Source organism: Anolis carolinensis, chromosome 4 (genome assembly GCF_035594765.1).
Source record: "Anolis carolinensis isolate JA03-04 chromosome 4, rAnoCar3.1.pri, whole genome shotgun sequence".
Taxonomy (NCBI): Eukaryota; Metazoa; Chordata; class Lepidosauria; order Squamata; family Dactyloidae; genus Anolis; species Anolis carolinensis.
The window spans coordinates 41,981,739-41,997,643 of NC_085844.1; the positions used below are offsets into that span (position 1 = coordinate 41,981,739).

General features: G+C 36.8%; 2 protein-coding genes across 13 annotated transcripts in view; one reads left to right on the forward strand and one right to left on the reverse strand.

Moving 5' to 3' along the window:
* The window catches only part of arfgef1 (ADP ribosylation factor guanine nucleotide exchange factor 1), a 72,070-nt gene extending 60,289 nt beyond the window's left edge, over nucleotides 1–11,781 (forward strand). For both annotated transcript variants that reach the window (XM_008108549.3, XM_003219608.4), the window contains exons 28-39: nucleotides 936–1,096; nucleotides 1,400–1,530; nucleotides 3,005–3,134; nucleotides 4,139–4,274; nucleotides 4,358–4,496; nucleotides 5,356–5,428; nucleotides 6,688–6,817; nucleotides 7,473–7,612; nucleotides 8,105–8,273; nucleotides 8,513–8,651; nucleotides 9,148–9,265; nucleotides 10,431–11,781. In XM_008108549.3, coding sequence (XP_008106756.1) covers nucleotides 936–1,096; nucleotides 1,400–1,530; nucleotides 3,005–3,134; nucleotides 4,139–4,274; nucleotides 4,358–4,496; nucleotides 5,356–5,428; nucleotides 6,688–6,817; nucleotides 7,473–7,612; nucleotides 8,105–8,273; nucleotides 8,513–8,651; nucleotides 9,148–9,265; nucleotides 10,431–10,595 — 1,631 coding nt within the window. In that variant the 3' untranslated portion in view covers nucleotides 10,596–11,781. The remainder of the gene's footprint in view (nucleotides 1–935; nucleotides 1,097–1,399; nucleotides 1,531–3,004; nucleotides 3,135–4,138; nucleotides 4,275–4,357; nucleotides 4,497–5,355; nucleotides 5,429–6,687; nucleotides 6,818–7,472; nucleotides 7,613–8,104; nucleotides 8,274–8,512; nucleotides 8,652–9,147; nucleotides 9,266–10,430) is intronic.
* Nucleotides 11,782–13,016: 1,235 nt separating this feature from the next.
* The window catches only part of cspp1 (centrosome and spindle pole associated protein 1), a 58,150-nt gene continuing 55,261 nt past the window's right edge, over nucleotides 13,017–15,905 (reverse strand). For 10 of the 11 annotated variants that reach the window (XM_062980293.1, XM_062980288.1, XM_062980287.1 and 7 more), the window contains one exon: nucleotides 13,017–13,820. In XM_062980293.1, the coding sequence (XP_062836363.1) occupies nucleotides 13,591–13,820 (230 nt within the window). In that variant the 3' untranslated portion in view covers nucleotides 13,017–13,590. The remainder of the gene's footprint in view (nucleotides 13,821–15,905) is intronic. The other variant, XR_506108.3, reaches the window with a different exon arrangement.

The window sequence follows — 15,905 nt, forward strand, 5'->3', positions numbered from 1 at the left end:
GAAAGAAACATTGACAATCTTAGATACGTAGATGATACCACTTTGATGGCTGAAAGCGAGGAGGAGCTGAGGAACCTTGTAACCAAGGTGAAAGAAGAAAGCGCAAAAGCTGGGTTGCAGTTAAACCAAGAAAACCAAGATTATGGCAACCAAGCTGATTGATAACTGGCAAATAGAGGGAGAAAACATGGAGTCAGTGACAGACTTTATATTTCTAGGCATGAAGATTACTGCAGACACAGACTGCAGCCAGGAAATCAGAAGTTGTTTACTCCTTGGGAGGAGAACAGTAACCAATCTCGATAAAGTAGTGAAGAGTAGAGACATCACACTGGCAACGAAGGTCCACATAGTTAAAGCAATGGTATTCCCTGTCATAACCTATCAATGGGAAAGCTGGACCATAAGGATGGCTGAGCGAAGGAAGAAAGACGCTTTTAAACTGTGGCATTGGAGGAAAATTCTGAGAATGCCTTGGACCACAAGAAGGTCAAACCAGTCCATACTCCAGGAAATAAAGCCCGACTGCTCACTGGAGAGAAGGATATTATAGGCAAAGATGAAGTACTTTGGCCACATAATGAGATGACAGGAAAGCTTGGAGAAGATCATGATGCTGGGGAAAATGGAAAGAAAAAGGAAGAGGGGCCGACCAAGGGCAGGTTGAATGGATAGTATCCTTGAAGCGACTGTCTTGACCTCAAAGGAGCTGAGGGTGGTGACGGCCAACAGAGAGCTCTTGCATGGGCTGGTCCATGAGGTCATGAAGATTTGGAAGGGATTGAACGAATGAACAACAACAGTCTTTTAATTTACAGTCATTATGATGACTCTGGATTACTAAGAAACTGTACCTTAAAATGTATTTTTTAATGATCTAATAAACTGTTGAGGTTTAAGGGCAAATCTTTTAACTATGCTTACTGTTTTCACAGCAATTGTGTTTGAGAAACACTTCCCGGCAACGATAGATTCTTTCCAGGATGCAGTGAAATGCTTGTCTGAATTTGCTTGTAATGCAGCTTTTCCAGATACAAGTATGGAAGCCATTCGGCTCATCCGACATTGTGCAAAATATGTATCAGAAAGGCCTCAGGTATAGTTTATAGGTATTTCTCATTTAGCATTTGTGTGGGGCATGAAATGGCAACTTTATGGGAGTCATTTGCAGCCATAATCATAAAGCTAAAGCCATGCTGAATTCCAAGATACTTGTCAGTATGGTTAAATTGATCCTTACACAGAAGCCTGCTTGGCCTTATACTTAGCTTTCTCTGGTATAGATAACTATACATTTTTAGTAACACTAGTAGCCTTGATGACTTTCTTAGATTAGAAAGTAGAACTTGCAGCTGATACTTGGTTTGTGCTGAACTAATGTTGTGTTTGCTTCTGTTAGGCTTTCAAAGAATATACCAGTGACGATATGAATGTTGCTCCTGAAGATAGAGTATGGGTGAGAGGATGGTTTCCCATTCTGTTTGAGCTGTCCTGTATCATCAATAGATGCAAATTAGATGTAAGAACCAGGTAACAAGCCATATTTGTAATTCAAATTTTAAAACATTTTGTTTCTAAGTCTTTAAGGATGACTGGATGAGAGACAGTGTAAATTGTACATGTAGGACACAAAACAGCCAATTCTAACTTTTGATTAATTTCCATTAAGACAGTTGAATATCAGTACAAAGTTAAGCATTTTATATTCCTTTGATTTCAATTATAGGTGTATCATTCCCTGGATTATATCAATAGCATCTTAATACTGCAATTTTGGGTTGCAGTATTTTTTTCAACTCTACAAAAGAATTAATTTAACTTGGTAATTAGTCATGTTTGTCCTGTTTTTAAATGACGTATCCCTCATTTTGAAAACTGAAATGCAAAAGAATCCAAAGTCCAATATTGTCCACACAGGTGGCTGAGATAGTGGCGCCTTTTCTTTCAGGTGATTCATTGTACACAAGATTTCATACACACACGTATGAAACCACTTCATTGGATGTGTTGCAATAGCAGATACCCAGATTAGTTTAATGATTACACCTTATTTTATTTTTTGGTTATTTAATATTTAATGTTTATTTTACTTAAGTGATATTTATCTTTACTGTTCTAATATAGCACAAATCCTATGTAAAATCATACTATGTATTTTTGAAATCTGAAAAATATACAGAAAGTCTTCAGGTGGTGTGTATGAGGTGTACATGAAACATACATGTGTTTAGGCATGGGTCTCATCTCCAAGATATCTCAGTATGTGCATGTAAACATTCCAAAATATTTTTTTAATCCAAACTCCCAAATCCTTCTGATCCCAAACATTTTGGATAGGGATACCTTACCTGTATATACTGGAAAAGTAAGAGGCCGTGAGTGTGTGTGTGTGTGTGTGTGTGTGGGAGGAAGACCACATTACAGTGGATTAATTTGTGTATGTGTGTGTGTGTGTATTTGGCTGGAGTTGCACTTAAAATGTAGCTGTTTTGACTTACAAACAAATTCAACTTAAGAACAAACCTACAGAACTTACCTTGTTCATAACTTGGATACTGTCTATATTACTGTTCATACTGTGTATTGCTGGAAGATAATTGCTTATGGCAAGGAACAAAATTTAACAGTATTTTCAGGGTTTTTTTTAAAAAAAATACTTGGCAAAATGGTTTTTAATTACAGTAATTCATAAGAATTTTGCTATCAGTTTTGTTCTCATTTTTAATGAGAGCACCCAAGGTATTTCTATTGTTCCTTTTATTTCCTTCATGATGGGAACTGAAGATGACATATGTAAAGTCTGCAGTAAAGAGTCTGGCCCGAGAGTAGACCTGGTAGATTACTTCATCATATGCCCTGTTCAGTGCAAAATGCCTATTCTTATTACTTTCAAGAAGCTCCTTCCAATATAAAAATAGATTAAAATGTCACTTAAGGCATGGAGGTTGTAGTTTGACGTGATTCCTCACATTTGCCATTTATTTTATTTTATTTTTTATTCCAGAGGTTTAACTGTTATGTTTGAAATCATGAAAACCTATGGTCATACCTATGAAAAACATTGGTGGCAAGATTTATTTCGGATTGTCTTCCGAATATTTGACAACATGAAGTTGCCGGAACAGCAAACAGAGGTAAATGAAGCCATGAAAAAGCTCATGTCCCATTTTGCTTTTATATTCAAAGTGCTGCATCTATAGACTACTCCAAAATTAAATTTCCGCTACTAGTTGTTTTCCACGTCACGGTGTGCTTATTACAGACTTCAATACTGAATACTGAAGACCATATATTTGTGTGTGTGTGTGTGTGTGTGTGCACATGTGTGTGTGTGTGTGTATATATCAACAGAGCAAGATTTTAGTTGTACAGGGGAACAACTCTATAGTACAGAGATACAACTCTATATGGACAATTTCTGGGGAATCTGAAAAAAAAATGATGATTTTCTGTAAACCTAAGTTATCCTAGAAGTGTAAATGTAAAATATAGTAAATATATTCTTATCTTGTCCATGTAAACATAAAGTTTCTGAGGGTATATAAAAGAGTTTTCTCATTGGGCATACAATAATCCCTTCCCCTGCTCCCATTCTGTTCTACTAGTTTCTTATGACTTCATAAAACAAATCCTTCTCATTTAAAAAATTAACTTGTCAGACTAGGAGAGTTTTAGTGTTTTTAGAGAATTAAAACATACAAAATACTATGTAACAGCAACATGACTAGAAGCTGTTTTGCTTTTTATAACTACTTTCAGAGGTAGTTGTGCTAGTTTGTTGCAGCAAAAAAACAGTGAAGAATCGTTTATTAAAGACTAACAAATTTATTGATAAGCTTTCTTAGACTCAACTCACTTCATCAATATCTGCAATGTAATTTCACGGACTGTGCTTCATGGAAGCTTATTTCATAACCTTTGTTAATCTTTAAGGTGCCACAAGACTTCCATTAGTTTAGCCTGTTATAGTTTATTTTCCTGAGCTGTTAAATCAAACTGATGTCCTCATGGGCCTTCCCTCTTCTATACTACGCCTTATATTTATTTTTTCGACTACAAGGCTGTGTTTAATAAGGGATCTGACCCTCATTGCAACTCTTTTTTTGCAAACATAGTGTTTTTTCCCCCTTCTCCTTAGAAAGCTGAGTGGATGACAACAACTTGCAATCATGCACTTTATGCAATATGTGATGTGTTTACACAGTATTTGGAAGTACTTAGTGATGTTCTTTTGGATGATATATTCGCCCAACTTTACTGGTGTGTGCAGCAAGGTAAGAGCACATCGAATTATTGTAGCAATTGTCAGTTTTCATTGTGCAGAATGAACAAATCAATGCCTTGTTTTGTTTATCAGACAATGAACAACTGGCACGGTCTGGTACAAACTGTTTAGAGAATGTGGTCATTCTCAATGGCGAGAAGTTTACCCTCGAAATCTGGGATAAGACGTGCAACTGTATGCTGGATATCTTCAAAACCACCATCCCTCATGCGTAAGATAATTTCCCCCTTCGCAAATCATTGTGGAAAGCGGGTTGGCCATGTTTGCATCTAGAATCATGTCAGAATAGTTTAAACAAGATAAGAATAGCTATATTTATCTTGCACAGCATCTGTGCAGTCCCAAATGGGAATACAGTGTTTTCTCACTACTTCACGGTTTGCTTTTTGCGGATTCGCTGTTTCACCGTTTTTCAGTAAACTCTAAAATACTATTATAAATCATAAAAAATACAATTTACAACCTAAGGAAGAGAGGAAGGAGAAGCCGAAGGGAGAGAAAAGGAGCCCAAGCGGCAATGGGAGGAGGAGGCGATTTATCAACACACAATTGGCTGATAATGACTTAAAATAGTGTATAACTACTAAAATAATGAATAAATATATAGCGTCCCTATTTTCACTTATTGCGGGTGAAACCTAACCCCCGCGATAAGTGAGGGAACACTGTAGATTCAGGCCTCTTCACCATTTTTGTATCTCTTTGTCTAATGGAGGAGGTAAGTGTTTCACCTGTTTAGGGTTTTTTAAGCCTTTTAAAGAGAGAGAACTAAGACAGACCTGTCCAATCCCAGGGCGATAAGATTTGTCTGGTTCCCAGAAAAATGCTGTAACTTCAATAACTATTTATTCTTTTAAAAACTAAAGAAAGTGAATTCAGTTTGAGATGGAAAGTGCTAAAGTTCAAAGGTAGACTTCCTTATCAGAAAGAAATATTTGTTTCTGTCACATGGGAAGGTTTTATGAGTCCCACTTTCTTTTCATAATGTTACATAAGATTCTATATTTTAATCTTCTTTCTAAAAATATCTGTTCTGTTTCAGAATTTAATTTATATTTTCTCTTTTCAAGGCTTTTAACGTGGCGCCCAGTTGGGGGAGATACTACTCCTCCATCTCCATCTCCAGGAAGAGAGAAACAGTCGGTATGTTTACATTCTGCAAAGAGAGAAAAAGTGGCATATAAATAATAATTATTATTATTATTATTATTATTATTATTATTATTATTATTATTATTCAATAATGTTAATTTTACAAAATTGCAGGAGCAGGGCTATCAGATGTATGAGTGAATGGAATTATTTGCAGTAGAAGAAGGGTGCACCTATTGAAAGAAAGAATGTAGGAAAATATTTGAGTGATTGGTGAAAAATAAACAAAAATATGCATATGGAATTTTTCTACAAAAAGAAATGTCATTTGTTCTGCATAAAGCAAGTTTCCTGTGCTAAAAATTTTGTTCAGAGAATGACATTTTTTTACAGAAAACTGCCAGGGCTGTTTTCTACACAAAGTCCCAGTCTGGGCAGTTTTTGAAAACCTTGCTAAAAAAATTGTACTATTCATTCTTGCCTGTAGGAACAAAATTGACAGCTATTTGTATCCCTAGGGATTTTTAATTGTCAATTAATGACTGCAGTAGATTTGTGTGTGTTTATGTGAAAACTGGACATGGATTTTTATTATTTAAATGTATTGGGCTTTTTATCTGACATATTTATGTGCAAATAGCATTGCCACAGAATAAATCTATGATGGCACCTGCTTGTAAATCAGAAAGATTTCTAAATATAATAATGTCTAAGCATGTAATGACAATACACAATTACAAAAACCCAAGTGCTCTAAAATAGAATTAAACGTAAGCAATGTATGTCAGAGAAGAATATAACCTGTTAAACTCTAAGTAAATTTACTAGGGTTGCATGGCCTTTGTCAAATTGATTAATTGGCCACTGTGTAAACAGCAGCCCATGTTGGTTGAATGCTGCTCATCCAGTTCCTCTTTTCCCACAATCAAGTAAATGAAGACCTAGTTTTTCATTTTACTTGAACCTGGAAATGTGGATAAGTGTCTCTAAAAGGAATCTGGCTGCAAACCCTAAATTTTTAAAGATCCAGTTGTCACAGGGACAGAAAGTGAGATGAAATCTTCTGAACAGGCACAGGCAGCAAAACAAACTTTACAGGAGTGTTAACCCTTCCTTATGTTGTCCAAAACTAAACATCTTTTTACTGGAGTTGCATTTTAAAAAATGTACCTGTTCTGACTTGCATACAAATTCAACTTGAGAACAAACCTTCAGAATGTACCATGTTTGTAACCTGGGGACTGAGTGTACTGATAACTTGTTTTAAAAGTGGAACTCGTGTGAAGAAGTTGTATTTTTCCCCTCTTCAGGATTCAGTATCACAGAAATCTGTTGATATTCACGACTCTGTGCAACCAAGATCTGCAGATAGACGTCAGTTTCAACCCATTGTAGGGCCAAGCATGAGCGAAGAGGTCAACAAAAATAGGCCTACAGCAAGTGAGTGGTTTGTTTTTTGAAGGATTGTTCCTTAATGTAAAGTTTCTTGATAAAATATCATCTAAATTTTGCAGACTGTGGTGTATAGGGTCTAATTAGGCCAAAGAAACATGTATATAGAAGAGCATCACCTTTTTCTACTGATCTACTGTAGTTACATTTACTGTTAGAGGCCACTGTAAAACTCCCTGAAGCTCTGCTGTCAGAAAAAGGGCAGAAAGCATAAAGGTGCTGCCTACTCAGTCCTATGAAACTCCTGAGTCTGGCTCATGTTGATATAAAATGAGAATGATTCGGTGTTTACTTTTGCTGCAGCATGTTTTACTCACATCTCGCATAAAACAGTTTACACTTCATTTATACACTTTACATTGTAACCGATGCTTTAAAAATGCATGCCTATTTACATATTAATTATTAGTAGAAGTAAAAGAGTATACAGATCATCTTTTATGTTTAGTTAACAAGCAGCTGTGATGATCAGGTAGGTAGTGGAAGGTGTGCTACACCCCCAAATATGTTGTATTGGAAATTATTCTTAGTTAATTTGCATTGCAAGTATTTTATTAGAAAGCTATTAAAATGTCTTGTGATCTTTTATCAGCTTTCACAATTGTGGTAAAAATGTAAATCTGTTTTTGTATTTGTTTTAAAGAATTTCCAGATCAAAAGCTGTTTGGTGCTCTATTGATTAAGTGTGTGGTGCAATTGGAACTCATTCAAACCATCGACAACATTGTGTTCTTCCCTGCAACCAGCAAAAAAGAAGATGCAGAGAATTTAGCTGCAGCACAGGTCTCTGGCTTTAAGCTAATGACAACGTTTTCTTCTCCAATCAGTTACATGACCTATAAAGTCTGTATTTTCTGGACCAATGTTACTGAATTTTCTAACGGGCATAATTTATTGAGAGACGGTTCAGGTTTTATAAAGAACCAGAGGGGAGGACAAGAAGTGCAAGTGTGTTTCACGCTTTTTTTCCTACTTCTGCATTTTGAAGTGTCTTAATTAAAATATGCCTCTATACAAATCCCATTTTAATAAAATCACATCAAAGAAAAGCAGTTCTAAGGGGACTAATCTCTTGTGATTTGGAGATATTAAAAAGCCCTATATCAAATGACATTCTAGCTCAGGATGACAATTTTCAAAAATAAAGTGAAAACAGTGTGATAGAAATTCTTTACCCATTACTTACTATTAAGTTTACATAAATGCTGGCACAGTTTATTCATTGTGGTTTGAAAAAAACAGTTTAATGATCTAATTCCTCTTTTATTTCTTTAGAGGGATGCAATAGATTTCAACGTTCACGTGGACACTCAAGATCAAGGGATGTATCGCTTTTTAACGTCACAGCAGCTTTTCAAGCTGTTGGACTGTTTGTTGGAATCCCACAAATTTGCTAAAGCTTTCAATTCCAACAATGAGCAAAGAACAGCCTTGTGGAAAGCAGGCAAGTCTGTAGTATAAATACTAAGAATTTTCAGATAGGTTACTTTTACCCCACAGCAGGCATGGGCAAACTTCGGACCTCCAGATTATTTGGACTTCAACTCCCAAAATTCCTAACAACCTACTGGGAGTTGAAGTCTAAATTACCTGGAGGTCCGAAGTTTGCCCATGTCTGCTTTAGAGTATGTTTTTTAAAAATAAAAATTACTAAAATCTAAATAAGCAATGTTGTTTTGGCAGGTTTCAAAGGAAAGTCTAAGCCCAATTTATTGAAACAGGAGACCAGCAGCCTCGCCTGTGGGTTACGTATCCTGTTCCGCATGTACATGGATGAGAGCCGTAAAGACGCATGGGAGGAAGTTCAGCAGCGGCTCCTAAAGTAAGGACCAGTTTCACAGGCTTCATCAACTTGAATAGTGTTTTCAAAAACCTGATGATATTCAAACGATGATATGAAAAAAGTGTCTCGTTACCCTGTTAGCTGTGTCTTTTGGCAAACAACCTGTGCTTCTTTGCTCCCTTTTCTGTGGGAAGCCTACATGACCAGCAAATCATTAAGTTTCCATGGACCTATATAACCAATTGCAGCTTATTTAGGACTATCTTATGTCATGAAGCTTGTTCTAATAAGCTTTGGTCTTAGCACATTGCATACTCCAGCTTTATTAACTATAACACCTAAAACTGAAAAAGCCCCTGGTGTGTTCACTTGTCTTAGATGTGCTTGTATTTGAAGGGAGCTTCTTGGTCCCAGTATCAGAACATACTGGTTTTCTGACCTGGGATTCTTTTATTGTTTATTTCTGGTTATAAAGATGGTGCAAATAGCTTACGTACCTAAATGTTCATTCCCTGTTGGCATATTCTGTTTGCAGTGTCTGCAGTGAAGCTCTGGGTTATTTCCTCACTTTGACATCAGAAAGTCATCGAGAAGCTTGGACGAGCTTGTTACTGTTGTTCTTAACAAAGGTCCTAAAGATCAGTGATGATCGGGTAAGTAAAAACCTTGAGCGATTGGAGAACATTGCAAACTGATTCCAGATTCTCTATGGATTCTCTCCAGTCTAATTCATTCATTCAATTTTCTCGATATATTTCTTGTGCATTTTTCCTCCCCCAAAAAGTAAAACCCAAAATAAATGAAATTAAATATGTGTGTGTGTGTACACACACACACACACATATACATACCATGAATTTGGCATTTAAAAGGAAAGAGTTCCATTAATAACACCCTGAGTGAAATGCTGTGTGTCTCTTTTTACTTTGAAGAGCATTAATTCTAAAGTTTTGGTGAAGAAATAGTGTAGTCTCCTCTGCCATATATTGAGAAAATGTGTATAAACAAAAGATTCCAAAACAATTTGAGTGAGGAAAAGAACACTATAGAATGTATTGCCTTTGAGAAAGATTAACATTGTTTGGACTACGGAGATTTTGTTTTTGTTTAGCAGGACTAATTTCTTTCAAACAAACTTTGAGAATTTCCCTTCTTGTTTCAGTTGTAATACTGGGTAATGAGGATGATGATGATGATGATATTATTATTATTATTATTATTATTATTATTATTATTATTATTATTATTATTATTGCTGCTATTCAATATCACTGTTAGGAGCCTCCCATTCCACTGGCGACTGAGTGGGAGGCAGTCAGACAGACACAGCTCCATTGTGTTTTATGTATTACATATTATTTATCTTACGTAGATTATAAACTTAGGGGCAAACTAATGTTTTGTAAACCGCTCTGAGTGTCTTTGTGGCCAGAGAGTGGGGTAAAAAATCCCTAAATAATACTAATAAATAACTCTAATACTACCATTCACTCATACATACAATTTCATGTACTTATTATAATTTGTTTATTATATAGTTATCACAGTATATGCATGTCCACATGTGCCAAAAGCAAGGTTTGCGGGCCGAATCCAGCCTGCCACATCATTTTATGTGGCCCATGAGGCTTTCAACACCAAGCCAATGTCAGTACATTTATACAGTCTTATAGTTAACAACTTGCTCTTTGAAGGCTGATGTGGCCCTCAGTGAAAATGTGTTTTGACACCCCTGTGCTACAGTAAAATTATTACTTCTACATGTTTGTATTATAGGGGGGAAATGGTGCATAATAGATTTTTTTCCTCCCCCAACAGTTTAAAGCCCATGCATCATTCTACTATCCACTCTTGTGTGAAATAATGCAGTTTGACCTGATTCCTGAGCTCCGGGCTGTTTTGCGAAGGTTTTTTCTACGGATTGGAGTAGTTTTTCAAATATCCCAGACATCAGAACAGGAAGTGGGAACAACCAAGCAGTAGAAGTGTGGTAGAAGAATCAAAGGACCAAGTAAACTTGCACTGAATGCCCATAAAAAGTGTTTCTTTCTATGGCGGCGTGCATCTACGGGTTCACAATACAGACTAAAACTGTAATTTAGGCTTGCAGCACTGTAGTTCTCCAGTGGATTCCTCTGGCCCCCTCCTTCTGGCTTGTGCTGAGCATAGAGCCAGTTTTAACACAGTCTTATTGCCAGCCTGGACTGTGATATCCTCTTATTTTCCAAGACAGTGATATATATATATATAAATATATCTAAAGATGTTTATGATGGGAGTGAACTTAAAATGTACCCAAAGAACTAACAAGTTAAAAAAAATTAGAACTTCTACAGAAGTACAACTCAGGAGAGCTGTATTTTGAAAGAATTTGTTTGTAGTAAATGAAAATACTGCTCATGGTAAGAGATCTAACAACTATGTGGAATTCTTATCCTGGAGATGATTTTTTTTTTCCTTTTTGCACACTCAGGCTGTCTGAGATATAGGTAATCATCCTTCTGTGAAAAAAATGTACAAAGATGCAGGTCTGTAATATAAACACTATACAGTTCTTCCTGCACACCTTTTTCATATTATTTCCTAGAGACCCATTTGTTTGTTTACCAAATGCACTAGGCTGGGGTTGAGTTGTGACTATTTTGCTCTGTATCCTAAAAGTTAGTCTTGCTAACTTTGGTCAAGAGGAGAGACGGAAAGGCCACAACTCCCTTAACTGTTTGTAATATACTTGTGATAGGGCTTTTAAATATAATAAGCCATTGCAATGATCATTCAGGACGGGAACTTGAATCACTGCAAACAAGTCTAGGTTTTGTCTGCTGTCACTTTTTTCCTTCCTTTTTGGTTGTTTGATGTAGATTTCACTCTATGTACAGAATTTAATGTTGAATATATTCAAGTAACAAATCTGGCATGGTTTGGGGATGGTTTTAAATTTATTGGAAATGTATTCATACTGTGAATTGTGCTCTGATGGTTGAAGAAAAGATTTTCAAGCATTCTGTCTTACAGTGGATGTAGAAAAATTTTTCAGATGGAAAAATGTATATGGTACAGCTCTGTAAAGTTTTCTATGTAAATTCTGTACAACTTTCTGTACAATATTGGTTCTCATCTGGCATATTCTAATCAGGTTATAGGTCAATAAAGTTTTTGAATTCTTTCATTGGTGCAATCAAAACCAATACAAGGTAAAACTATTGTGTTTCAATGTTTTAACTGAGTGTGCAGGAAGCACTGTGTTACCTTAAAAACTGGAAGTAATGGGGGAGTAATTTTAAAGTGACTATCATTCAATGTATTCATTTGTGTTTCAGACCTTTCTTGACAATTACTGGAGTTGTAGCCAATCCAGCAGCTTTCATGCACAAGAATGGGGGAGTGATAGGCTTTGGGTAACTAAAGTGTGCAGCTGCTCTAATCAAACCCTAAGGACAAGAAGGTGTCATAAGAAGAGGCATACGAAGTAACATGAACTCTTGCTTTGTCTCAGCAAAGATAGGCTGTTTTCCTGAGATAGAGCAGTGAATGTCTCCCCCTTCCACCACTGAATCAACACACATATAACACCAATATCTACCCAAGATACTTTGGGTGGCAGCCGGTTGTGCAGGCTTAATCCAGACAGAGACCTGGAACCACATGACTTAAAGTTTTGATGATAGTCTCTTCTGGCCCCTCCTTTCAGTTTCCTCTTATGACCAAGCTAAATAGTTAAATAACCAGGGGAGAAAGACCAAAGGAGTACAAACAGGAAAGGATAAACCACAGCTAAGCACGTACTAGAATAAGGAGTCCTCTTTGAAGAGGATTAGCTTTAGAATGTAGATAAAAGTCAGATATTTCACCATTCCTCACAACCCATCTAGATTTGACCTTCACAGTAAGTAGCCAATGTTCAAAACTGCTTTGAGTGAGAGAAATCCACACAGGATGGGGCATACCAAAGCTTCCCAGGTAACCTTAGGGGTAGCATTACATTCTGAAATCTCAACATGTGAAGGTAGCAACAGTTGAATTTAACTTTATTTTTCATTTTGTTTGTGTGAAAGTAACACTACCAGCATTCTTACTGTAGTAGAGGAGCGTTTTCAAGAAAGCTCTACAAGTGTAGTGTTACCTCTATCACTCGCATATTATAGTAATTGTTGCTGTGGCCAGGAATAAAAAATGCTTACGGTGAGGAACTACAGCTGTGCCAAAGGCAAAGGGCATTCATTTCATTTCAGTATTTCTGCTGCACTTCCCCACTCCCAAAAAAATAATAAAAATAAAAATATACCTTGCATTTGACATTTAAAAGGAAAAAGAGTTCCATCAGTAACACCTAAGTGAAATATCAGCTGTTAAAAGCTGATGCGTTGATTTTTAAAATACATTCATCACAAAAACCATTCCATCTGTAATAAAATAAACTTTATTATCTTAAAATCATTATAAATACATTTGGTAGCACTCACATTTAAAAAACACAACAAGAGGTCAGTAGTTTGACAGTTCAGAACAAATGACTGAACACAAAGTGTGGGCTAAATATTAAGCTACAAAAACAGTTTTGATTCCCATGTTGTTTCCTTAGCATCTACTGTGTTCCTCAGGAATCTAAGCCCCTGTACTTATGACTATTATAGTAACAGCTGAAGTTGGTTCTATTTTTCAGAAAGAAAGCTAACTGAAAATTAAATGGGAAAGGTTTGGTCATGTGCCATTCATTTAATATATATTTGTGTTATCAATTCTGACATGATACTTTCAGCATTAACTTGGTACAAGACTCCAAGTTTAAATCTTAATCAGTAACATACTGAAGTGTTAATTTCAAAGGAGTGAAATGTCACAATCAACTTCCCTGCCTGTTTACTAGACTTGTTACATTTCTACTTTTATACATTTATATAATATGTTAAAAATCAAAGTGCAATAGTGGAGAAATATCCTTTTTAAAAGGCACAACTGGCTTCACTAAAGAATTTATTCAGCCATGAGCGGTTGACAGCCCCTGCCAATTGAAGGGTACATTCCTCTCAGAAGGAAGCTCAGCTTGACTCGACTGTTGCTCAGACATGAATCTTTTCAGGGTTTCCGACGTCCCAGGTCTCAGCCATGGTTCAGTTGCCACCGTGTCAACAGAGTTGGATCTTCTGACATCTTTCAATGGCAATTCCTTCAGGATATCATCAGCATTTCCCACTGAAATATCATCAGCTTAAAAGAGAGAAACTAAGTTTAGTTTCTGCGCTTCACTTCAAAGCTCACAGTTGGTATGAGGACATATGACACATAAAAGCGTCCAGGACTGGAGAAAAAATCTTCCATCACAGATGTGGGGCAAGGGCTTTGCTGGGGGGTAGAGTGAGGGTCCAATCTGCTGATCTTCTCAGGGATCCCCCAGCTCTCCAGAATCATCTTGAGGGTAGTATGGGAATACACTCAAAACTATGTAATATATATAAATGCTATAATACAGGGGTTCCGAGACTGGAGAGGAAATTACTGGATTGCAGTCCATGCTCTAATATCTCCTGGCTTTCCCTTATAAGAAGGTTTAAGAGTTACAATCGGTAGGGAATGTAAAGGCAAAACAGAGAGGGAAGACCTAGGGGATTTTCACTGGGAGTTTTCAAATAAAGAATTAAATGAAAATACAGTTCTAAAATGAGAATGCAGAGTTTGATAGGTATGACAGAAACCATTATGAAACACATTCAAAACCTTTTGGTCTTTGTAATCTACTTTGCACTCACATAAACAGTACAAGTAACAAATCTTTGGGCAATATGTCCCAAGACCTTCCATGGATACCTAAATCTGTGGATAATACTAGACCCTATATTTGGACTACTTCGGCCAGAAGCGTGTCATAAAATTTCACTGAAGGGCTAAGAAAGTCCCACAAAAACCTCTGAGGCAGGGAAGAGTTTTTGGAGCATTGCTAAGTGCAACCATGGAAAGCAAATCCAAGGATAAGGGGGGATAAGGATAAGGTCACACTGTAGTCATTTCTGGATGTGCAAAAAAATCTGTGTCTCACTGGGTTGGAAGGCGGAGGGGAAAACAGTTAAGGAAACACATACCGAGTTCTCAGCTAAGATTTTGGGTATCACTTGATTCCTACTTCTGATTCTGGGAAAATCAAGGAATATCCTACTATATAGATCACTGTTCTGCAGCTTTCAGGAAAATACAGTACTTTCCTCACCCCCAATTTCTCACAAAGCAATTGCCAAAAAGAGACTCATTTTTTATAACGGAGTATCCATGTTGCAGCAATCAACATGACCATTTTTATATTTTTCTACAATGCATGGTCAGAAACCCCGCAGTACATCTAAGTTTGGTGTACAGTAAATGCAGAAAAAGGCACAACATTCTGACAAAAAGCACAAGAATCTAGCATTATAGATTAGATTATGATGTTTCCAACCTCTGGTTGCTTACGTTTCTGCTTTGGGTCAAACTACTATTTTCCTGACAGAAATGCAATGCAACTCATTTTGTCAGTCACTGCACACACCAATTTTTTTTCCTGACCACAGAATGAGCAAAAACATCCCCTGCAACACATCTTGTAGAGCAACCATTTCTGGATTGCTGGACAGCAAGACCACATCCATTTATTTTCCTTTAGCTGGATGTACTGCAATGACCCCAGGAACCCTGAATGCATTGTCAGTGCTTTCCTTCTGAGAACATATGGTTGTTATGTGGCCAGGGTTGTGTAGCTTACAAGGAGACAATCAGGAGACATGGCAATGAGATACACACATCCCCTCAAGCAGCACCACAGCCATAACTTTAATGAAAACTGCTGTAAAGATTATTCCTGAAACTACAGCTGCAGAAGTTGGCAGTGTCACTTTATCATGCCTTAAATTTCAAAATTGCTATATTTAGTCCAGAAAACCACAGATGGCTATAGGTACTCTACCCTACAGATGGATATTAATTTGTTCATTCAGGTTATACCTTATCTTTCATGAAAGCGATTATTTGGGCATAGCTTACTTGCTTGCAAACAGAATCTACTTGTGCAGAGACTTGCACATGGGACAGTAAATGGGACAAGGCACTGGAGAGGCATATAGGCAGAAATGTGTTTTTAAATATATTCTGCTGTATAGCTTGTGCAGAATACTGAGATGATGGGAACTTATAGTAGGTAGATAGAAGCACAGAAGCGGCGCAGCGCTCTACCAGCAGGTTTTTAGTACAACCACAAAGCTTATCCATGCATGAAAACTATTTTTGTACTTGAAGCATTGTCAGATGCCCAACTGGAATCTTCAAATA